The sequence below is a fragment of the Felis catus genome, chromosome C2 (genome assembly GCF_018350175.1).
Source record: "Felis catus isolate Fca126 chromosome C2, F.catus_Fca126_mat1.0, whole genome shotgun sequence".
Taxonomy (NCBI): domain Eukaryota; kingdom Metazoa; phylum Chordata; class Mammalia; order Carnivora; family Felidae; genus Felis; species Felis catus.
Window position 1 is genome coordinate 11,232,501 of NC_058376.1, and position 25,211 is coordinate 11,257,711.

The window sequence follows — 25,211 nt, forward strand, 5'->3', positions numbered from 1 at the left end:
ACTTGTATAGAAAGCTTTGCTATTCTGTTTTCTTGGGTCAGAAAAATGACAACTCAGGAAGGAAATTAGCAGAGAATATAAAAAGACAACTAACAGAAAAACACCAAAATGACCATTACCACAAAAATAAGCTCATGCCTATTAATAATAGAGAAAATGTACGTTTAAAAAAGAGATAGCTCTTGACGCTCATTAGACTGGCGAAGTCTGGGGCCTTTTTTTTTTTTTTCTTTTTAATATAAGCCCATGTATTGGGAGGTGTCTGAAAACAGGAACTCTCAAAACTTGCCATTGGGTGTGTAAGTTGGCATGATGACTTTGAGAGAAATTTGTCAATAACTAGTAAAAGCGAAAATGAAAATGCCTGATGAGCCAGCAATTCGGTGTCTAGTGAAATACACACATGCTCTAGGAGTCATCCCCAGGAAGTGAACGGCAGCATTGCTTGAAACACTGTAAACTTGGACGTGCCCATTGAGACGTGGCCAAAGTGTGATGCAGTCACACACAGAACCCTTTAGGACAGTGGAGATCAATGAACGAACTAGATCTACAAAACAGATCTCAAAATGATAGTGTTGAATGAAAAAAAAAAAGCACATTGCTGAAGTCTCCATACCACGAATCCATTTAGCTCATTCAAAATCCACAAAGCAGTGGGGTGCCTGGGTGGCTCAGTTGGTTAATAAGTGCCCGAGTCTTAGGATCATGAGTTCAAGTCCCATGTTGGCCTCTGCACTGGGGGTGAAGGACACTTAAAAAAAAAAAACAATCCACAAAGCAGTATTATAAATTGTAACCCAATCTATATGGAGTGGGACATATATATAAATAAGATAAATAATGCGCACTGACTTTGACGTGATGGTAACCTCCTGGAAGAACAGGCAAGATAAAAAAAGGACTTCAACTAGGTCTAACATTTTATGTCTTTAAAAGACCTGAAATACAGCAAAAATACAGTATCAGTCTAAGTGGTAAGTGCCTCAAGTTTGTTACGGTATCTTCTGCGTACTTTTATGTATGTTTGAATTTTTTTTAAAGGAGAATGTTTCTAGTTTATCAATACACATACGAGTTTGAAGAAAGAAAGCAGAGTACGAACAGTGCCGTAGGTGAGGGCAGTCTTTGCAATGCCATCACATTTGACCAGAATAGAGATTTAACCCAACCATTTCATTATGATGAGGAGGGATGAGAGTAATGACCAAACAGAAATTTCCTCAATATTTGACTGAATCACATTAAGTATCTTATGCCATATTTAGATGCCGTATTTAGATCTGGTAAGAAGTATATGGAAGAGGAATAAGCTTCCAAAGCATTGTTTATAACTATTAACTATAAAATCAACGCCTTTAAAATTCCTTGTGATTTTGCCTTGTGACCAAAGTTTTGCTCTTGTTTTCAAGGTCATTAAGATGCATTTGACTTGGAGGATGCTACGAAAAGCGTTGCAATACCCTGGGAGCCTTGCAGGGGGTGGGGATGGGGGGGTTGCTACACTACTTATCTAATTACCCCTTTCCAGGGCCTTAATTAAAGCCCACAGAATCCGCCTGCTTCTATGGCTAGGATTTACATGGAGCACCGTGTCCAGGCTCTTCTCTTCCGGTCTGGCTCTTTCTGGCCACGTCACCAAACGCTTCTGCCAAGGTACGACTTAAGAGAAGGGCCCTGGCTTGTGTAGACAGAGAGCTAGCTCTCTAGTGGACGGTACTCTAGATAACGAAAGTAAGTGTGGATGAGAGGAGGCAGGACGGCAGAAGACAACCAGACGTGCAATCTTAAGAACAACGGTGGGAATAAAAATCACCCTAACGCAGACAAAAATCAGGGAATTATAGAAATCTGTCAAAGAAGTCCTCAGCAGAAAAGCAAATTACACACACCAGAGTCAAGGAAGAGCTGATTCTTGTTATTTGAGAGAGTATGTCCTATAAAGTTGGGGCTGCAAATACTCGTTTGGAGAATACCAACCCAATGCTCCTAGGAGAGGTTCCTGTGAGCCTCTGACCGTGTTTATGTCAACCTGTCAATATACAGTCTTGGTGATATATGTTTCTTTTTAAAGACACCTTATTTAATTTATACTGATTCATTAACATTGAACGAGGCCAACAACCCAGTAACTCGTGCCTCGGGGAAGCCAATCTAACACATGTATTTTCTCTGTAAGGCACAGCACAGCCTTCTCTGCTTAGGAACACCGGATGGCACTTCAGCACTATGCTTGGGGCCATTTTAAACAGTAAGATCACCAACAAAAAGCACACCGATGCAAACAACACTGATGCAAACTGAATAGATCACAACAAAGACACTTGTTCACAGTAGGAGAGCTGAAACAAGGCAGAAGGTCACTTTGTACAACCTCATCTGGAAAAGGACTCGACAGGAGGCTCAAATTTTTGCCTCCCCATCTGTGAATGACTGTGAAAATACTGTATTGATTTGGGGGAGGGGGTACAAATAAACGTTTGCAAGTAGGCAAATTGACAAATACAGATTCTTCAAATAATGAGAACTGACAGTTAACAGGGTTTGACATCTATAAAAAAAAGCAGTATCTAGTCCTCCACAAAGAGGTCTCACATTTTGGGATTCATTTGGACAAAGAACTTTATAGTCAAGTCATTAGCTCAATAGGAGCTTTATGGAAACAATGGTCTCCTACTGACTTGGAATGGAGAGATCAGGTCCGTTTTGCATATTCCTTACTTCTGGCATTGTCCACCGAACAATGCATCCTTGTCTTTTCCACTCAGGATGGAAGCATCTCAGGCAAACCTTCTCTGGGAAGTGGGATGAAATCACATTTCCTTCCCCAGAGGACGCACAGCTTGGCTTGCTCTGGGGGAAAAGATGCAGATACAACACACAGACACCAATTCCACAGTACCAGACAACACTTGCAGCAACCCAAATGTTCTCGAACATTGTGGAGACTCCATCTGGTTTCAGGAATCTTTTGTTAATTGCCCCACCGGGCTTGGGGGATCTGGGACTGCGCAGGGTCATCTAGGTCTTGCTGCTGTCACTACAGACTTAGGGGTTGATTTTTAGGGTCGTGGTGTGCCGCTCCAAAAACAAGACTTTGCCACCGCCCAGAAACTTCTTGGCCACCACACTATGTTTTCCTCCTGTGGAATAAGAGTGCCTTGTGCCTGTGTTTGGTTTTAAGTCCATGTGCCTTAAAGCTGTGTTCTCCAAGCAAAAAGTATGTCGGCAATTTGAGCCCAGCAAATGCTCGTGCTGGCCTCTGGGGCTCCCTTTGCTGTTTTCTTGTGGTCGGGTACAGAGCCTATTCTGTTTCGAGAAATAGCCCCACAGAACCCACTGGCAAGCCATGAAAACAACAGCCATGCTTATCAGAAGATGAAGAGAAGTGTGCAAAGAAGCCCCCGAGAAATTATTTTAGGCCCTCCCCCTCTCCCTACCAGGTTCCCGAATCACTAATGGAATAACCCTTCAGCAAACCAGGCAGTGGGACCTGATCCAGGGCCTTGCAGACTTGGAAGGCTCTTTAAGACCGGCTGGTTCACTGGCCACACTTTTTCAAAGACTCTGAAGCCTGAGGCTGAGGGAAGACAAGAAAGTGTGTGAGATCCTGTGGCTGGAGGGTGGCAACGCAGGGCCATTGAGGAGGTCTCTGACCCAAAGTTCTGTGCTCCTAACACTTTTTTCAAGGTGACCAAGAATCCCACAGATTGCTCTGGGATCTTCCCACCGTCAACAGGATCCTGGCCTGCCAGGAGACAGGGCAGGTCCTGGCAGGTGGCATTCCAGGTCAAGCTCAGGTGCAGTCATCTATCACCGAGCCCTCTGAACAACAAATGGCAACAGCCCAGACCACAAAAGGAGAGGATGCTGTATACTCTCACAATGCTCCCACACACAGCATTTCAGGGCACACCCAGTTCAGCTGGGGGTCACTGGGCAAGCACACGGTCCAGTGCACTGTCCACCTGCTGGTGGACATCTGACAACCTCGCCCCAACCCCCTTCGTACTTCTCCACGATGAGTTTATATAATAGTTTCTTTCTTACAAATATGTGGGTAGGGTAGAGCATTGGTCAATTAGGACGCACATTTTATAGGGAATTAGTATGCATACTACTCGTTCCTGGCTCTTCAAAATGATCCTTTCAGTTCAAGAAAACTTCAATCACAAAATGCCTTCTCACCAGCAGTCAGGGACTTGGACCCTCCCTGAATTCCCAACCTGTCGTGTGCCAGACCATACCTGCCTGGCCCCCAGGTGTACTGAAAACACTATAGTTTTGCCACCTCCCATCTGCTAACCCCCCTCCCATGCTCCACACTAGTCCCTATGCCTGCTGAAACACGATCTCTGCTGGAAACCGCACCCTCCTCCCCAGCTCCAAGTGCTAATGAATCCAGTTCTGTGTTTTCCATTGCACTTAGTTTAAATCTTAATTACCATTTTTATTATGGCCTGTTTTTAGATAGCGGAGTATTTCCACCTCCCCTGTCTATGACTTTGAGGTCAGGGTCACTGCCCACTCATCTTTGTATCCTGCCCAGGGCATCACCTGCCATGTGTGCGCTTCATACACATACCCCTGGAGTATGGAGGGGGAAAAAAAAAAAAAAAAAGAAAAACTACGGGAAATTACAGAGAAAAAAAAATGTGCAGAAAGGAGGCCTGGTCTCCAGGGCATGCTAACGTTTTTATTCTGTCGTTCTCATGACTTTTCTTCGAAGACCTGAGATAAAAACACTCCCAAGAAGTCCCAGATCCACCCTCTCCCCTCTTAAAATGATAAAGCCTGGGTCCTTGGTCTAGGTGTGGGGTAGGAAGGGACCAGGGCATCAAATCCTGGAACCAGCCCCCCGGAGCATGGCTGATTCAGCAGGGATTGCTGGTGTCCACCTCCAGAAGGATGCAGTGAGCCAAAATTGGACTTTCAAATCCCAATCCAAATCCTCCCGTTGCCGCCTTGGACGAGTCACTTATTTTCTCTGAGCCTTGGGTGCCCCATCTGTAGAATGTTAAGGGAGCATAAAAGATTACTGTTCACATGAGCACTTGCTGAAAGTGTCCCTCAGATGTGCTGTCATGCATCCCCTGGCTGTGTGGGATAGACCATGACTCTTCTGGACTCGACTACAAGGAGGGAAGCACAGCTCATGCTTTCAATCCTCCTAATCCTTCAAACAAATATCTCATCTCAATCAAGAAAAATGTTACCTTTCAGCAAAAATCTATGGGGCTCACCTGTGCTTAACAGGTCCTTCCTTGACATTCCATAGTACAGGACCTAGTCCTCCGACTCAAGATGCCTGCTGAATACCTCCATCACTTACAAACGTCTCCAGGAAGCAGTTTCTGAGACACATCTGAAACTAGCTTCTTGGGCCCACAGCCTCCATCGCACTCTCTACCTGCCTCCTGAGCCCAACCCATGTGAAAAAGTACTTCCAGAAGCTTGTTCCTGTCCAAAGTGAACCACAAGTATAGTCAAGGTAACAAAACTGAGGAAGATGCACCATTTCAAGAAGTGAGCCCAAAGGGAACGCTCTGGAATCACTGCTTCAACCTTCAGCCCTGGCCTCCTGTGCTTCTGAGGCTCGGTGCATCTTGGCAGACTCCAGTCCTCCAAATTTATCCCTGTGGGTCCCCCAGATCTGACGGGATTCTTTGTCAGGGACCTCTCTTCCCCTCCACAGGGGCCGCTCTGCTCTCTAGCTCAGGGTCCCAGGGCGGCTGCACGCGCAGGGCTGGCTCACCCCCCAGACCTCAGCCTGTCACTTCTGCAGCCCTCCCCATGCCGGGCGCCACACTCACTTTCCTGCCTTCTCTGCTAGGAGCCCATGAGGACAGGGGCTGTCTTTTGACTGCTTTCCTTCCAGAACCCTGCTCCTAATCACCCCCTGAAGGAGCAGACCACCGCCAACCTAGGCAGGAGGACCAGACACTCTTGGCTCTGATGGCAAACACGCAGCCTGGAAAGGACCCCCACACAGGCCCTGCTCAGACACCAGGCATTTTGCAAGGGGACAAGGGCCCCTTAGTGGCTGACGGTCTAGCTATGAATCAGCAGCTCAGAGAGGAGAGACTGTGCCTTCATTCTGGAGCTTCCAAGGAGGGCAAGTGGCACACTGCATGGCTGCCCTACTTAGCCAGCCTCCTTCCTCTCTCTAAACTGTGCCACAGGATCCTGAACACTGGCATGACCTGGAATGCTCAAGAATGTCAATCAACTTCCCAGGGATTAGCAAGTGCAGGAAAACAATGTGCCAGCACCACTCTCAGGCCATGAGGACCACTACTACTCATCTGAGCAGTCTTCTTTCGCCCCAGACATCCAGGTGCCTAGTTTAACCGGAGAGAATAAAGACAAGTTCGCTGTGACTGAAGGGAAAAGACTGGATGGCCTCAGGGTCCCCAGTTCAAGATTCCAGCTGTCAGTTGGTAGTTGTAGGGTCAAGGTCAAATCGCTCTGAGCCCGTTTCCTCATCCAAACACCAGGGATGACAATGCTTCCTTGTAACGCTGCCGAAAGGACTAAGATGAGGTTCCAGAGAAGACGGTGTGGCCCCAAATATGGCACGCAGTGTGCACATACTGAACTTTAGGAGAAGCGAAAATGCGTCGGACGGCACCTGAGCGGAAAGTACACACACTTGCAAGCCATTCGGAAGAAGAGTTAGTGCTCTCACGCGCCCTGGCTGAAAGCCCAAACTTTCAGGAAATTCCTAATGAAACAGGAAGTAGCATATTTTCCCAGATAACCTCCACTTTATCCCTTTTATTTCCAGGCTACAGTTTTTAATGACCCTCTTTGCTGAACTACTGCTCTTCAAAGAGACTTATTTTACAGTGAGGAAGTTGAAGCTCGGTGCTGTCTGAGCTCTTAAGGAAAAGGGCGAAATCTCGCCATCTGCAACAACCTGGATGGGCCGAGAGGGTATTATGCTAAGTGAAGTAACTCACACAGGGAAAGACCATCACTGAACGATTTCACTTCTTTGCGGACTCCAAAGAATAAAACAAACAAAACAGAAACAGACTCATAAATACACAGGCTGCTGGTTGCCAGAAGGGAGGAAGGGTGGGAGGGGGGTGGGCAAAATAGGGGAAGGGGATGAAGAAGTACAGCCTTCCAGTTATACAATCAGTCATGGGGATGTCATTTACAGCATGGGGAATACAGTCAACAGTACAGTAATAACTCCATATGGTGACAGAGTAACCAGGCCTCTCTGAGCAATCATTTTGTACATCTGTAATGTATAAAAATACCAAAACACTACGTTGGCTACCTGAAACTAATATAATACTGTAGTGGGTCAATTATACATCAACTGAAGACAAAGAAAGAGTTAAGCAAAGGGACAAGGCAGAGACGGGCAGCGTTACAGAGGGAGGAAGCCCGGGCTTAGTTAGGAGCTGGGCTCCTCCTGATTCTTGGGGACACCGGGCTTGCACATCTGTGTCTCCGTCTCGTGATTTAAAAGAGGCAGAGGCCTAATCTCTGGGCCCCTTCCTGCTTTAACGTGATCTGACTGTACAAGCTACAACGACCAGAGATTGTACTCAGGAGCTGGCGCTCCCCCCAACAATTAACGCACAGAAGCTCTGTCACTACGGACACCCTGTGCAGGGCACCCCTTTGGGAAGGTGGACAGGCTGGTTAATTTCTTCCGGTTCACCGGCTCTGAGGAGACCGAGGAGGAGACACCAGTGACCGTTCCGGGAAGAAGCCGCCTCCTCACCCGCCACAGAAGCCATCCGGCTGCCAGAGACACCGGGTCCTCCGCTTGCTAGGCCTCGGACAGAGCCCGCAGATGGACTTTCCTTAAAGGAGAATTTGTTTCTTGCTAAAGGCCGGTGGCCCTTACTGATTCTAAGGCTGCAGTGTGACTTAAGGCTCACAGAACAGATGATCTGGAACTGACCAGGGATGAAATTCTAGTTTCTAGATGGGTTTTCTGGCGGGCTGAGGGAATCAGAGTTGGAGGCAAACGAGCATGCCAGCTGCGTTCTCTTGTTAGCTCCTGATGCTCTTCAAACTCGCCTCGGTGCGACGCCACCAGCCGCAAAGCCAGGTTGCCCGAGGCCGGCTTCCGCTCCCCAAAGCTCGGCGAGGCAGAGCACACCCCATCTCTGGGCGGGCGTCATAGCAACGTTGCCTGCCACGTAAAATACAGAACACCCAAGTAAATCTGAATCTCAAACAAACGGCACATCGCTTTTTGCTCTAAGTATGTTCCATGCAACATTGGGGCATGCTTACGAGGAAAAAAAGATTCGTTGTTTATCTGCAATTCCAATTTAACTGGGCACCCTGCATTTCTATTTGCTAAATATGGTAACCTTAATTGCACTCAGTCCAAGCAAAGACCGGTTGGTTCTTAGTCTCAAAAGCGTAACAACATCCTACAACCAACCTCTCCCCTGCCAAAACAAAAAAACGCTCAATACAAAACTTGTCTTTTTATTTCAAGATGTGGTTTTAAAAAGCAGGTCCGTAAGTATCAAATAAAAAACAGAAAAAAAGAGATGTAGCTCCTTGGAAGTCTCCTTAAGAGCTCAGAGTGCCACTGGCCACAGGCACTGGTGCCAGCCAGCTCTTTGGGCAACCCCACCGGCTTCCAACTGGTCAGGGTAGGGGGAGAGGGGAGGAGGCAGGTGTGGGCGGGGGCGGGGGAGTGTAGAAGAACGAGAGGAAGCAGCGCGAGAGCTCAACCACAGCACTTCACGTCCCTCTACAGACAGCAACACCCACCTATGGTCAAGTTAACTGTGAGATAAAAGAAAAAGTCACTGATTTTATAGAATGCCCGGTAGTGGAGGGACACACACATCCCTGCCCCACCCTCGTCCCTGACTTCTCCCAGTCTCTGCACTTGGGCTGGTAACCAGGTAACCCTCCCACGCACTGCGGGCATTCCGGGCTTCTGGGCAGACGGCGCTCAGGGCCTCCGGCGGTTCACTGTGCTGGGGCAGGTGAAGAGACAAAAGACCTCCCCGAGTTTTTCTGAAATTATGTTTATTATTCTGGTCAAAAGTTACTCATATAAATGCAGTGGTCTTAAATTTTTATTTTGCATGGTTGACTAGCCTGAATAACGAGCTTGCAGTCTGAGGCAGTTTTCAGAAGCTTTGCTCTTCAAAATGGTGTTAGCGTTGTTGTAGGGCAAAGTCCTCACCAACAAAAAAATCACACGAATGAAATGAAGTCAAGAACAACGTGCTGGTACCACAGATTACAAAGTGGCTCTAAGCCGAGCCCTTCCCCAACCTCTTAGGGCAAGGGAGATCAAGAGCTAAAAAATACCTTCGAAAAATCAAATGGCACCTGTAACACACTCTTATATAAGGGTCAAGTCTGTAAATTATTAATCCATGGTACTCAAAAGTGATAGAATTAAATATAAAGCTATAATCTGGTAAATCTTCTCACTTCCTCTTCTTCGTGGAATATAGTTTTTCTTCAAGTGGGACTGGGACAATCCCTTCACACGCTTTTACTTCCTGGGTCAGAGGGTGTTTTACAACATTCGGTCTAATCACATCAATGTCTCGAGACAAATGTTCCATTATGCTTTCCACAGCGGTTGTTGGTGCATAAAAATCCACCAAGAAATACCTGCAATAAAATAAAAATGTGTGAATTCCTGCATTCTGAAATATAACACTGCCACTATTTTGGACAATGTTTTCTACTCCTGCCCAGATAAAGATCAACTACACAAAAACACATACACACCTTTGTCAAAATAGAAAGTACCAGCTGACCGGCTAAACAGAAGTGTTTGCCCACCCCCCACCCTTCCTATGGCTCTTCTCATTAACACTCTCAGGAAAATCCGAATCCAAACTCTGTGGCAGCAAAAAGTGCCGTGACTTTACATAGAGAGGGAAATAGAGACAATATGGTAAAATGATGGGTTTAAGAAAAGAATTTACTATTTAACAAGGCTGGATTTTGCAAACTATTTTTGAGAAAACACCTTATTAGGGAAGGCCTTATAGTTTTCCAAAGGGTTACACAAGTAACTCAGTGCACCAGAGAGAGTGCAGACCACCAGCCACACTTCACAAATAAGGACAAACATTCTGAAAGGCCTGGGACTTGTCTAAGACTACCCTCCATGTTCAAGAGCTGACAAAGACCAGAAAGAAAATTCTGTGAATCCTGAGTAAGAGAAAGAATTTAACGTTCCTCCACTCACAGCAGAATAACGCAGAAGGGCATCTCCTACAGCTCACTGGCTTCACCACATCAACAACTGGATCGGCTCAGCTGGTTGATGTCACAAAAGCAGCAGCAGCCCTTCCTTCTCCCTGCCCACGCCCTCCGCTCAGTTCTAAAAGTTTAAGCCTCCCTTGTACCGTTTGGTTTGAACCACAGTGCTGCAAAAGGCCAGTTTTCAGTGCAGTCATTCAGAATTCTGCAGTGTTCCATCTGGCTAAGGCGACCTTTGACATCACTTACTTTGTTCCAGCCACACTCTCCTCCCCGAACATATTCCCATCCTAGGTCTTCATTCTCACTGTTCCTTCTGCCAGAATTGTTCTTCGCTCGAGTTCCCCATAGCTCACCCCTCACCTCGGTCATGTCTCTGTCCAAATGTCACCTTGTAGAGAGGACCTCTTTGATCACTTCTCCTAATGCAACATCCTCCTTGCTCCACGTACCAAGCCTCATTACTCTCTCTTACTCTCTATTTTTTCCCACAGAGCTTATTACCACCGATACAGCATATAGTTGTTTACTGTCTATCTCACTCCACCAAAACGTAGTTGCCGTAAGAAGGACTTTGCTACGTTTATCTCTCCCCAGCACCCTGAACAGAGACTAACACACAGCAGGTCCACAGTAAATATCTGACAGCGGTAGTGTTATGTTAGCATGAAAGGTGGATTTCTCACGGAAAGCAGGAGAGACCAAACTGAAAATGGACAAATTCCACAAGGAAGGAAGTTACAGGAAAAAGGATGACGTTTTGTGTAATTCCATACAAAGAGGGTTCAAACTCACAAAACAACTTGCCAGGTGATCGTTCACCCTTAGCCAAGCCTAGTGGGAAAGTTTTTCAAGTAAATAATTATTCAAAGTGGAATGGAAGAAAAACATATACTATGCAAAAACACTAATCAAAAGAAAGCTCCAGTGGCTACAATAATATTAAAGTAGATCTCAGAGCAAAGAAAATTACGAGGGATAGAAAAAGATAGTATGTAACAATCAGTTCACCAAGAAGACACAGCAATCCTAAATGTGTATGTATCAAACAACAGAATTTCCTCATACAGGAAGAAAACTAACAGAACTGACAAGAGAAATCCACAACTATAGTTGGTGACTTTTAATATTCCTCTCAGTAATCAATAAAACTAGTATACAGAAAACCAGCAAGGATATACAAAAAATGAGCACCACTATCAACCAACTAGGTCTGATCTTTATAGACCCTCCAAACAAAAAGAGCAGAATACACATTGTTCTCAACTGCTAACAGCACATTTACCAAGGTCAACCATATTCTGGGCCATAAAACAAGTCTCAATAAATCTAAAGGGACTTGAATCACACAGAAAAAACTCGGGAAACTCTCCAAATACTTGAAAACTAAACATACATCTAAATAGCCTACAGGTCAAATAAGAAGTCAAAAGGAAATGTGAATTGAATGAAAATGAAAGCAACATATCAGAATGCCACTAAAGTAGGAAATTTATAGCACTAAACACTTATGTAAGAAAAGAGGAAAAGCCTCAAAATTTCTACCTTAAAAAAAAACAGAAAAAGAAGAGCAAATTAAGCACAAAGACAAAAAAAAAAAAAAAGAGAGAAGAGAAGAGAGAAGAGAAGAAAAGGAAGGAAGGAAGGAAGGAAGGAAGGAAGGAAGGAAGGAAGGAAGGAAGGAAGGAAGAAAAAATAAAGATCAGAGCAGAAATCTCTGAAGCAGAAAACAGAAAAACAAGAAAACATCAACAAAACCAAATAAATACTAGTTCACCGAGATCAGTAAAATTGATACATCTCTAGTCAGCCTGATCAGTAGAAAAAAATAAAGAGACAAATTACTAATATTCAGGAATGGGAGAGGTGAAATGATAACAGGATGTGACAGACTATTATTATAAACAAATTTTGCAATAAATTTGACATCTTAGATGAAATTCCTTGAAAAAATGCAAACTACCAAAACTCACTCCAAAAGGAATAGATAACCTGGATAGCCCTATATCTATTAAAGAAATTAAATTTGCAGTTACAAGCGTTTCCACAAAGAAAACCAAAGACCCACATGGTTTCACCAATGAATTCCACCAAACGTCTGAGGGGGAAATTTTGTGCCAGTTTTGGCACAAACTGGTCCAGAAAATAAGAAAACACTTCTCAATGTGTTCTATGAAGCCAGCATTACCCTTATGGCAAAACAAGGCAAAGACATTACAAGAAAGGAAAAAACTGATCAATATCTCTCATGAACATAAATGAAAAAAATTTTTAGCAAATTGACTACTAAAATATATGAAAAGAATAATGTATCATGATCAGGCAGAGTTTATCACAGAAAGCAAGACTGGTTTAACATTTTAGATCAATGTAAATCCTATTAGCAAACTAAAAAAGAAAAATCACGTGATCATTCCAATAATAGCAAAAAAAAAAAAAAGCAGCAGCATTTAACAAAATTTCATATCCATTTCTGATAAACTCTCCGCAAAGTAAGACTACAAAGGAACTTCTTTAACCTTACAAAAGGCATCTCTGCAAAACCTAGAACTAACTAACATCATATCAACTGGTGAAAGTCTGAATCTTTTTTCCTGAGACTGGGAATAAACAAGGGTGTCTGTTCTCACCATTTCTATTCAATATTTTACTAGAGACTCTTGCCAGGGCAACAAGGCAAGAAAAAAAAGAAAAGGTATCCAGATTGATAAGTAGTAAACTTGTCTATATTCACACATGAAATGACTGTGTATACAAGAGAATCTAAAGAAATTTATAAAAAAGATACTAGAATATGTGAGTTTAGCAAGGTTGCAAGATACAAGATCAGTATACAAAAGTCAACTATATTTTTATATATTAGCAACAAATAATAACACCTTGAAATGAAATATGAAGTACTTAAGGATAAATCTGACAAAAGGTATGCAAGACCTCTACACCAAAAACCATAAAACATTACTGAAAGAAATTAAAGAAAACCCACCTAAATGGAGGTTTATGTAGATGTCAATTCTCTAAAACTGATGAATAAATTCAAAAGGATCCCAATCAAAATCCCTAAAAGACACTTTTATTAGATATTGATGAACTGATTTTAAGGTACACAGAGAAATTCAAAGGATCTAGAACAGCCAAAACAACTCTCATAAAGAATAAAGTTGAAGAACTAACACTGATTTCAAGACTCATTATAAAGCTATGGTAATCAAGGCACTATGGTATTTGTATAAAGATACACAAACAGATCAGTAGAACAGAGTCCAGAAACAGATCCATATACGCACAGCTGATTTTTGACCAAAGGCAATTCAGTAAAGTGTCTTTTCAACAAATGGTGGCCAACAATTCTATATATGTATGCAAAAAAGGAACTTCGATCCATACTTGTGTCATATACAAAAATTAACTCAAATGGGACACAGATCTGAAATATAAAACACAAAACTATAAAACTGGAAGAAAACACAAGAGAAAACCTCTGTGGCCTTGAGTTAAGCAAAGATTCTTTAGACATGACACTAAAAGCAAAATCCATAAAGAAAAACGTGATAAACTAGACTTCATCAAAATAAAAAATTGCTCTTTGAAAGATACTGCTAATAAAAAAGACAAGTGACAGGCTGGGATTTGCAAATCCCATGTCTGATAAAGGACTTGCTTCTAGAATATAAAGAACTCTCAAAATTTAATTAAAAAAATTTTTTTTAATGGGGCATAAAATGTGAATGGCCTTTTCACCAAAGATATATTCTGGCAAAAAAGCACATGAGAAAGATGCTTAATAGGACTAGTCATTAGAGAAATGCAAATTAAAACCACAAAGAGATACCTACTATATAAGCTAAAATTAAGAAGACTGAACAATACCAAGTGTTGGTGAGGAAAGACAGGAACTGGCATTCTCACACACTGCTGGTGGGATTGCAAAATGATACAACTTTTTTGGCATTTTCTTAAAAGTTAAACATACACACTTGGCATTATGATCAAGCCATTCTACTCCCAGGTATTTATCCAAGAAAATTAAAACATTAGTCCTTACAACAATTTGTACAGGAGTGCTCACAGCAACAACACTTACAATCCCAAACTGGAAACAGAAAATATCCAACAACATGTAAACCAATAAACAAACTATGGTATACGATGGAATAGTACTCAGCTATAAAAAGGAATAAGCTATTGATACACACTATCGATGAATCTCAGAATAATTTGGCTGATTGAAAGAAACTGTGGTTTAAAAAAAAGGCGGGGGGGGTACATGCTGCCTGATTGTATCTAAGTAAGATTCTAGAAAATAGAAAGTAATCTATAGTGAAAGAAAGCAGACTAATGGTTGTCATAGACGGGAAACAAGTGGAGGGAAGGATCACAAGATGCGGGAGGGAACTTCTGGGGTGACCAGTCTGCTTATTGTCTTGCTTGTAGTGATTTCATGGGTATATATACATATGTCAAACATATATTGTGGGTATATATACATATGATACATATGTGAATGTATTATGTATATGTATTACATTATGTAATATGTATTAATAAAAGCATGTAGTTTACTGTGTTGTCAATCATATCTCTGTAAGGCTGTTGATTTAATCATGGTACATAGAAAGCTGAAAGGGCAGGACTTGGTGAATGATTTGATACGGGTGGCAGCGATGAGGGAGCAATTACAGATAATGAAGCCGCCCAGAATTTCTCAAGAAATGAAACAGGAGCACCTGGGTGGCTCAGTCAGTCGAGCATCTGATTTTGGCTCAGGTCATGATCTCACGTTCATGGTTTTGAAGCCCCCCACCCCCCACCCCATTGGGCTCTGTGCTGACAGCTCACATCCGGGAACCTGCTTTGGATTCTGTGTCTCCCTCTCTCTCTGCCCTTCCCTTGCTTGTGCTCTGTCTCTCAAAACATAAAATAAAACGTTAAAAAAAATCAAAAAAGAAAAAAAAAGAAATGAAATAAAAATGGTGTAAAGTCCTCTATCATCAGGCAAACTTCTAGGAAGTGACTTTTACCTCTGCTCACTGATGATATTACCATTTGTACTTACCATGAAAACCACACACCAACCTGGCCAAATTCTCCAAGGTGTAATTCCACCGGTTTATTTCTGCACCACATGGAAGGCACGAGGTTTGCAAATCATCAAACTTAAGAACTGCTCATTTGTTCGATATTTAATTATTGATTACTTACTTTGAGTAAGGCTCTAATATAGAACCTAAAAAGTTACTGTGATCAATCATAAATTACCTTCTCTTTGCCAATCCCCAGCCCTTTATCCAACTCCCCCAACCAAGCCCCAGGGACTATGGTGGCCTGGTGGGCAGGGCAGGGAACTCTCTCACTCAACACTGCCCCAGCATTTCTTTCTTCCTATTTCATTCATCTGTTCTTTCATTCTGTATTCATCAAAATGTCCCTCCAAACTACCACAGACAACTTAGGACCTCACCCTCTGTTTGCCAACATTCCCACCATACTTAATTCTACAGTTCCTTCCTCTTCCCTTGCTTTTCATCTAGTTTCCCTAGACTAGTCTTCCTCTTTTGCTTTATTACACTTAAAGCCCTGTGCTGAAAGCCTGACGCAGTGTGCTGGTGAAATGCCACATATCACACATAGGGTAATATGGAAGAACGTGCTAAAGCAAGGGCTGGACATGCTCTGGGCACTCAATAACCCAGGCAATCACTACTGGCAGCCCATGAAGTATGCCAAGTGCCCACTACCTCCAGAAGGTCCACAGACACCTCCTGCTCTAGAGTTAAGCCTGGCTTTCTTTACAGTCCAGTATTCAAGTTATTCAAATACCGCATCTGGGCTTCAGCAACCATTGTTTTCTTCCATTTTCCATTCAAGTGTACCAGAGGCATTTTTGTGGGCTAGCCTCAGTGTCTACTAAACATGTTTCTAAAAGAAAGCGGGTGTACAGTTGCCAACGACCAACTCAACTGCCCACAGCTCAACTCTCGTGCAGTCTTCCTGAACAACATTCTCCATACACTCGCACTCACCAAATAATCCTAAGACATCCAAAGCTTCTGGATACCATTTTGTGATAAGGATAAAAATACCCAAGGATAGAAGGAAGCTAGATGCCAGATATTATCAGAAACCTCCTATTCCAGAAATTAAAAGGAAAGGGTCTTACACAGAACTTTCTAATTTTCAAAGTGCTTTCACATCTTTCAGATAGCTTCTGAGGAAGAGGATAAGCAGGAAGTAGAAGCTCCACCCCACGTGGCCCATTCAGAAAACGCAAGAGGAAGTTCCTCTGGGTGTTATTCTGGTCCAGGAGCCCTCTCTTAGCAACACTACTGCTTTAGCAGTTTTCAAAGTGGGCCTCCGAAAGATGGCCTCCTTTGAGTTTCAGAATGATTAAGTCACTAGCTCAAGGTCACTCAGCTACTGAGTGGCCACAGCCAGGTTTCTAACAGAGCAGATCTTTTGACTCCAGGATACAAGAAGCCACACACTGCTCTGGGACCAACGGGTTACAGAATCACAGAACGTAAGTGCTGGAGGGGACCATGAAGACAATGCAGTTCAACCCCTTCATGTCACTTATGAGGGAACTGGGGAACTGATCTGCTCCAGGTCACAGGGTAAAAAGCAAGTTCCAGACTTCAGGCCCCATAGTTCCTCACTCTATCAACCACATCTCTTGGTTCCTGCAGCCAGAATTCTGGAGGTTTCTCAAGGATAAGGAGAAGTGCTAGAAAAGCCTGGAAGTCCTAAGACTGGGCTGCAACTTGGCTTCTGGAAGATCGCTGTTACTATAAAAACGCTTACACAGCCTTTACCTTTTACCTACTCTGCCTTCCCCCTACCAGTCCTGACACTCCTCTAGCAACCAAACCTAAACAAGAGAACTGGCCAAAATGCAAATGCATTTGTGCCCACCACCACAGCTGTGACAGTCATTTCATGCTCATCACCCTGCTGATCTGTGCCTAGGGTTCGTGTGGGCAAAGACTGCTTCTACTCCCATGCTCCTTATTATACCGTGGAAATTTCCACAAAAATGAAACACCACCAAAACGGAAAAGAGGGGAAGTGGCTCAGAGAGGGGCAGATGTTACTGTGTTCACCAGTCCTGGGTGAAAGCTGAACCTCCTACCTCCCCTGCTCCCTCCTAGGGCATTAAGTGGTCTCACCCCACCATGAGGGAACCAGGCATAAGTCCAGGACAAACTCAATCTCCATCTACCTCAGTGGCGCAAGCCCACGGGTCAATGGTCCGTTATGGCTTCCCCACACAGAAAAGACTATGACCAATTCCTGGTTGTTGCCAGTATATATTCTTTGTTCACGTAAGTGGACAAACTGAACTGGTCAGTGAACATCTGCTATGGGCACACCTCAGAGGGAGGCTAAAAAGGAGGAACATAATGGCCTGGACCACCCAGAACATGTAGTCCAGGCAGGGAGAGAGGTCACAGGGCTACTGGGCTGGCAGAAACCTGTGGCGATGATGAGGTGGTCATGGACATCCGCCTCCTGGCGGCTGGGCTTTTCTTACTACAGAAGGATGACCCGAGGAATGACAGGGGCAGGAGAGAGTACCAAGCGCAGCCCTGCATTTCCAGTTTTGCACACAAAGTGAAGCCTAGAAACAGCCTACTTAGAATAGGGGGTTGGGCAGCTCCTGACGCCTGCAAGGATCCCTTTCCTGTGACCACACAGGTCTGTAACAGAACTGAAAAAGTGGGAGTTAGGCTAAAAAAAATGACCTTGAACTCCCCTGATACCCACTCCTTACATCCCAAAGGCTACCCGGGAGAAACCATTCTGAAACCCAGATAAGTTGCTGTTCAAGGCAAGGGAGCCAAAAGAGGAATGTCTCAGTGTCTCCAGAGGAATCCGAGAGGCCCTGCCCTCCCCTTCAGCCTGGCCCTCGGGGAGGGGAGGATCAAGAGGATTCAATAACCACAATTAAATACCAATTTTTCCTTCTTCCCCTAATGAAGCAAGCCAGAACCAAAATACAAGACCAAAGTCACAACACATGTGGACTCTCTCTTACCTCCATCCTCACGATTTGAGCTTGAAAAGAGCAGAGAAGTAGGACTACAACTGCCACTGCCTAGACATCCCCAAAAGCTGGCATTCCAGTAAGGAAAAATAGTTCTTCAGTTAGCCCTCCGTTCCCCAAACAGTGTTTAAGTCAGTGAATGGACAGATCATTTTGGAGAACCCAGCTTAGTGATCTAAAGTCTAATTACATTATACACTCCCAGCACCTTCAACCCTGTGCTGCTCGGTGGCACCGGCGAGCTGGTTCTGCGCACCAGGCGGCCAGCCAGGGCTGATGGAAGCATCGCCACTGCCTGAAACACGAAGCCCAGCAGTGTTTACATTTAAATGGGGGTTTTCCCACGTGTGGTTCTAATGAATCACTTCACCTACAAGGTAGAAATCAGCTTTACCCAGGCATCTCTCTTTCCTACAGAAAAGCACTGACCTTCTATGCAGCACCAACTCTGCAGAAGCACAAGTGAAGCGGTGACTGACACCAGGCGAGGAGAGAAAGGACAGAAAGAGGTTCAATACACAAATGCAATTCTCACTGCAGGTTCCAGTGTTCAAAAGCTGGAGGGAACTATTTCATGGATAGAACCTGCCCCCATATTCAAGGTGGTAATTTACCTTCCTCGGTATTTCTTAAGACACTCTCAACACTACAAATCTCTCCACTACTGTGACTGAAAACCCCAGGGATCTGAGAAGATGCAGAGAAATGGGTTCCCCAGGACAGACTGAGCCCGATACTGGAAAATGATGCCACTAGGAACACTCCAACCACAGCAGTGTCTTCATGGGGCGCGGAGGGGAGGCAGCAGCAGCATCTCTTCTCACTATCCTTTCCCCCCTCCTCTCTGGGGTCCTACCCCTTGTCTCCCTCAGTCACCTTGTGCCCAAGCTGTCACCAGCCCCCTCCCTGCCCCAGGTTGTTGAGGGAAGATATGCGTCTTCTGGCAACGCTCCTACGTTTAAAGGTCGTATTTGTTTTTTATTTCACTTTTGTTTTAACCCTGTTATTTACAAGTTTACCGTAAAAGCGCAAGCTTGAATTTGAGTTATGTTCTTTGTCTCTGTTTCTCTCAGACACAGTCACACACTCACAGCCTCCCCTTCCCCCTGGCAGACAAGTGGAAATTTCCACCGAAGCGCTGAGTGGCTCACGGTGGGTGGGGGGTGGAGAAGGGGGATGGGAGGGATTTGAAACCATGGAGCATCTTCGAGCCTTTTTGAGAAGAGGAAACAGATCCATCTGAATGCCAGTTTCTAGACTGTATCAGCTAAACCTTGCTGGCTTCAGGCTGCGCTGAGACAGTGAATTCTTCACCTTAAAACCAAGGAACACTCTGCGTGGAAAAGCCCTATTTCCTTTTATATCTGTTGGGTCTCATACATTTTTAAAACCACTAAACCTACAGCAGAATCCTTACAAATCTTGGGGCGCTGCCACTAAAAAAGAAACCTCCAAGGCCACAGCAGCCCTGCCTTGAAACCCAGTTGTGGAGCACCTTCACACAAGAATGGGGTCAGGATGCTGGCCTGGACTTAATGCTGGCAGGAAAGCACGAGAACATGGAAATGTTAGCTAACAGGAAAACTACAGAGAAGAATCAATCTCCTCTAGAGAGGGTGCCAGCTCTCTTGGAGTAAGCTGCAGACACATTTGGGGAGCGAGTCAGTAAAATTCCACTGATTCACCATAGTGCCGGTTATTTTTATCATTCTGCTTACCCGTAAATAGAAGGGCATCTTATATGTAGGCCAGCAGACCTTATAAGCACTTATTCACATTTTAATGCAAATGAGAATGGAGAAAGAAGGGAAGAAACAGGCAAGAAAAATCTCCTTCACTACTTCAGAGTGTCTTTACACACGCCTTCTGGAATAAGTCCTATCTCAACGCAGTAAAATCAGACCTGGTAGAAATGGTCAGAGCCAACCGGGGGCATCCTCTTAAAAACAAGCACACTGAAAATATGGACCACAGTCTCTTCTACAGTTCTCTCTCCTCCACCAGAAAGCCTGCTCAGTCTCCGTCCAGCCCCATCTAGTGGAAAGAGAGCCTTCAACTAGTATGTGCAGTCCTGGAGTCTGACACTGGAGTGGTTCTGGCCGAGAGTGACAGACACCGCGACTCAGAAAATGCCTGTCCTTTTTAGCAAGGGTCTAAAGGAACATCTACTCCCACTGCTCCCCTCTGCATATGTGACATCGTCCCCATTTAGACTCTGAGGAATGCAGTTAAGAATCTTTTACAACACCCACCTTCCCTTTCTGAGTTGATGAAGGTACCAAGGTGAACATCTGAAGGTACAAAGCAGAGAAAATCTAGTGGCCCCCAGGAGACCAAAGCAAATCCAGAGCTGAGAATAAATCTCAAGACTTGTAAGACCTGCCACCCCCCATGCCTTCCACAACTCTGAGTCCTGCTCCAATCGTTTCTAGACACTGCCTGGACACAACAGGTGGTGAGGCCAGAAGCCTTTATCTATCTGGAAAGCTGGTCCAGAAGACCCAAACTTCCCAACCACCCCAACCTGGCCCAAAGAGCAACAGAGCATCTGGCTAGCTCCTTCCTTGTCTAAGTCACGTCACCTGGGGGACAACTTAAGTAGTACGTGGAATCCGTACATCCATACGTCTGTACATCTGTACTTTCTGGCATACACTGGTATAATAATGAACACCAGGCACTGTCTCCTTCTCTGGGGAGATTCCCCAGATCACCCTGAGGTAGCGGTATCTCCCCTACCTACACACTCTTCTACCCACACATCCTTCTTTTGGGCCGAGGTGGCACGTGTGTAGCAGTGGTATACAGCAGTCTGTGGCCGGTGCCTAGGTCAGCAATATGCTGGCAAGTCCCGAACTAGACTGACAACTCTTTGTGACCAGGAACCACAACAACCACAAGAACCATCCTAAGACCTAGGAATACCACCAGCACATATATTTCCTCCCATAAAATGCAAAAGCAACAAACACAAAATACCAACAGCACCACAATGTGATGTGGATTCTTGGAGGGCATCTAGGCTCACTCATTAGCCAGCTAAAAAACTAGCTCTCACATACCAACCTCAGGATTCAAATCAGTGCCTCACCGAAAATCGATATGTGCCATGGCCTCCAGGGTTGTTCAAAGAGTTAAAAGCTTTTGAATGCTAGGGGCGCCTGGATGGTTCAGTCAGTGAAGCATCCTACTCTTGATTTCAGCTCAGGTCATGATCTCACAGTTCATGGGTTCGAGCCCCTCTTCCGGCTCTGTGCTGACGGCTCGGAGCCTGCTTGGGATTCTCTGTCTCCCCCTCTCTCTGCCCCTCCCCCACTCATGCCTGCTCTCTCTCTCAACAATAAATAAAGTTAAAAAAACAAAAACAAAAACAAAAACAAAAACAAAAACAAAAACTGGGGCACCTGGGTGGCTCAGTCAGTCGAGCATCTGACTTTGGCTCAGGTTATGATCTCATGGTTCGTGAATGCAGACTCCGCGTCAGGCTCTGTGCCGACGGCTCAGAGCCTGGAGCCTGCTTCAGATTCTGTGTCTCCCTCTCTGTCTGTCCTTCCCCCCTGCTCATGCTCTGTCTCTCTCTCAAAAATAAACATTAAAAAAAGTGTTTTAAAAAAACATTATTAAAAAAAAAAAAACTTTTGAATGCTGAATTCGTAACAAACAAGTCCACTGTTTCTTCTTAATCACCTCAAAAAAGTGAGCCTTCCCAGCACCTGGTACCTAATCCTGACACATAATCCACTAAATACATGTTTGTAACACCTTATGTGGCTACGTGCAGTGCACACACAGAACTTAGCAGATGAACGAAATGCCTGGTACAAACATCACTGGGGGTGGTGACCCTAGGGGAGGACCGGCTGAAGTCAACAGGACATCAGACCACCCTCAAGCTCCACGCTGCCGACATCTGACACACCAATCGATTTAAATCTTTATCCAGGTAACTCCAAAATATATTAGCCCCTCATCTCCTCTCTTACCAAAAATCACTGTGAAGGGTATTAATGAGTGTTACAAAATAAAAGATAATGGTCAAATAAAGGTGACAAATGAAGGGATCTAACTGAAGGGCCTCTCACCATCACTACACTGATGTATGCTACACAGCTCTAGAAGGGATCAGACCACATCTAAATGCTCGCTCTCTCTCTCTCTCTCTCTCTCTTTCTCTCTCTCTCTCTCTCTCACACACACACACACACACACACCATTTTTTGGTGGAGCATATCTAGTATTTCAGAGACCACACTTTGGGAAACATCACCTTAAACAAACACATACCAGACATTGATTAATCCCAGAAAAACAAGCTTAAAACATGAACCTCCCCAACTGGGAGGTTCTGTGTCTACATCAAGCACACACATACATTACACTTTAAGAATGCTGCTCCTCCTTCGCTGAGGAGTCTGGAAGTACAAGAACCAAAAATAAAACTGCTAAATGTAAATGAACCAAGAGATGCCACAGAGTCCTTGGTGGGCACGTGCACCTCGTCAGGAATCCAGAACGTAGGGCTAGACATCGTCAGCAGTTCTGGCTTAGTTCCAGGGAAGTTCTTCCAGGGTCTGAACTTATTCCGTCCACAAAAGAGGAACAGCAGCACCCAACCCCAGCACCGCACACAGAAGGCGGATCTCAAAGTGTGGTCCTCGGACAGAGGCATCAGCGCCACCCAAGTACTTGCGAGAAGTGCAAAATCTACAATGCTGGTCACACCAACCCTCAACAAAGTCAAATCCGCTACTTGGGAAAGGGGCAGAAGAAAACAATCCTAGTGTCCATCCCTGAGAGCACCTGAATGAGGGAACAGGCTTCTGTCCCTGCTCAGTGCCTTCCATCAGAGAACCTGACTAGTCATTCTTAGCTCAATTTTATATGTTCCTCTCTAAGCAAAAGGCAAAATGATTCACGGCCTTCCTGTTAAAATGAAGCCCCTTTGTGGTTAAAAAAAAAATGTTACATACACGATCTCCATCCCTCACTGTTATGATTGTGGGAGAGGAAAATCGCCACTGTGCATTTCATGTTGCCTAGCAACACCTCAGGCGCTCTTCAGAGGTGTTCTCGAGAAGCCGAACACTAGCACAAAACAAGGTGAAGCGATCCAAAGATGAAATCCGCAGGACGTGCTACGCCCTGGCAGCAGGTTTAAAGGCGGCAGGAAAGCCTCAGCGTGCAGCGTGACTGCACGCAGGCCTCTCCCGTGCACGGCGCTTGCGCGAGCCCACCAGCTCTACGTGGATAACACTCCGTGCTGTCCACAGAGACATCCAGAGATGGCATCACTCGATCCCCACGACAACGTGGATGGGAGAACGACCACCTGAGTTCAAGTATCCAAGGAAGCAAGAACCAGAGAAGCTAAAGATTCGCTCAAGGCCACACAGCTGGCAAGTATCAGAGGGAGAATCAAGTCTTCAACTCCCGCACTTTTCCACGACAATGAAAACCGATTCCCATCTTCTTTATCACTACTTTTGGGAAACTCAACAATATGAGAAAATTCCTCATCCGCACCAGAAATCACAAGTGTAAAAATAACACCATCAGGGCTCAGAGAGGCTTCGAACCAACTCACCAAGCAAACTGGTATCAAAGAATTTCTACAAGGATAGTTATTACTACAGAGTCAGACCTTTGACATGTTTGAGGAAGCTGCTATGAGAAAAAAATTCGTAACAGAAAGTTTTGATTATTGTCTGGAGTACATAAACAACCATTTCTCTATTGTGGGTTAGGCACTGGTCAGAAGGAGTACCCTTCTGCTTCTTACCCGCAAGCCACATATTTACAAAGGATGCGCTGAGTGTGTGCCCAGCACATTGCTCACTGAGGTGTTTTAAAGGCAAAACTTAAGAAATGTCAACAGAAAACCGTGCTTAGGTTGACAAGAAAAGTTTCCCACAATCAAAAGCTTATATACCTGTTGCTCCCAGCATGACTTGCTTTTGTACTCTGATTATGGTTTATTACGGGCCAGCTTTACTCCAGCCCCATTTGACACACAACATGGCTGGAGTGTGGACCCGCACACCACCTGGCACAAAGGCGATCTACGGAGAAATTATAACAATTTCTAAGATGAACTAACCAGTATTCTTTACAGCCTATCAAAGACATTTTTCAAGATGCATGTAGACACTTACCCTCCTCTACTGTGCCGCTGACTGTGGGCAGAAATCTTATAAGGCAGTGCTCGGTCACCCAGATTTTCCAAGCTCCTCACTACCGCCCCTCTGTCCATCAGGGCTTCTATTGTACGTTTCAAAGCAGCAGCGGTCTCTGGCTGTGTTTTTGTTTTCATTTTTAAAGAAAAGAAAAAAAACATATCAGAATCAATAGAAGAACTAGAATGATAAAGTCTGGTCAGTTCCAATCATAACAGCTCTACTGGCAGGGAAAAAAGCAACAGAAACGGTCTTGCTAACTTAAAATTTAAAGAGAGAGACATTTAGTGTAAGGAGAGGAGATAGCTCACAGATAACGAAGGAAAAGCTGAAGAACCAGGCCTCGGAGAGTTCGGGAACCAGAGCAGCTCCAGGGATCTGGGAGGCAGGAACTAATAAATGGCTTCTTCAGAGCACCTTGGCCAGGATGAATCCACGCCAATCATGGTCAGTCCTCGTATCCCATGACTCAAAATCTAAATTCCAGGGGAAGAGCGTCCCATCCTCTCGGCAGGACACTCTGATTGGCCGTCCCACCAGAACCATAGCCAGGGGGAAAAGGGTCGTCCCCAAAGAAAAACAGGCAGATTATAACCAAAAGGGGGGAAAAGGATGATTAAGAGCCAATCTCTGCTCTCGTGGAGCTTACAATCTAATAAAGGGATTAACACAAAAAACCCAGGTAAGAAGACACGAGGGCAGAACACAGGACGTGACACAGGGGCTGGAGAGCTCCTGAAAGAAGGCACATTCAGTTGTGAGAACGACTGCAT

The 25,211-nt window shown here is 44.6% G+C and overlaps 2 protein-coding genes across 4 annotated transcripts in view; both read right to left on the minus strand.

Moving 5' to 3' along the window:
• Positions 1-25,211, minus strand: part of KCNE2 (potassium voltage-gated channel subfamily E regulatory subunit 2) — a 270,860-nt gene that overhangs the window by 195,603 nt on the left and 50,046 nt on the right. The gene's annotated exons all lie outside the window — the stretch shown is intronic.
• The window catches only part of MRPS6 (mitochondrial ribosomal protein S6), a 66,703-nt gene continuing 50,501 nt past the window's right edge, over positions 9,010-25,211 (minus strand). Inside the window, exons 2-3 of the mRNA XM_023238777.2 lie at positions 24,418-24,557; positions 9,010-9,621 (exon numbers count right to left, since the gene is read on the minus strand). Coding sequence (XP_023094545.1) covers positions 9,432-9,621; positions 24,418-24,557 — 330 coding nt within the window. The 3' untranslated portion in view covers positions 9,010-9,431. The remainder of the gene's footprint in view (positions 9,622-24,417; positions 24,558-25,211) is intronic.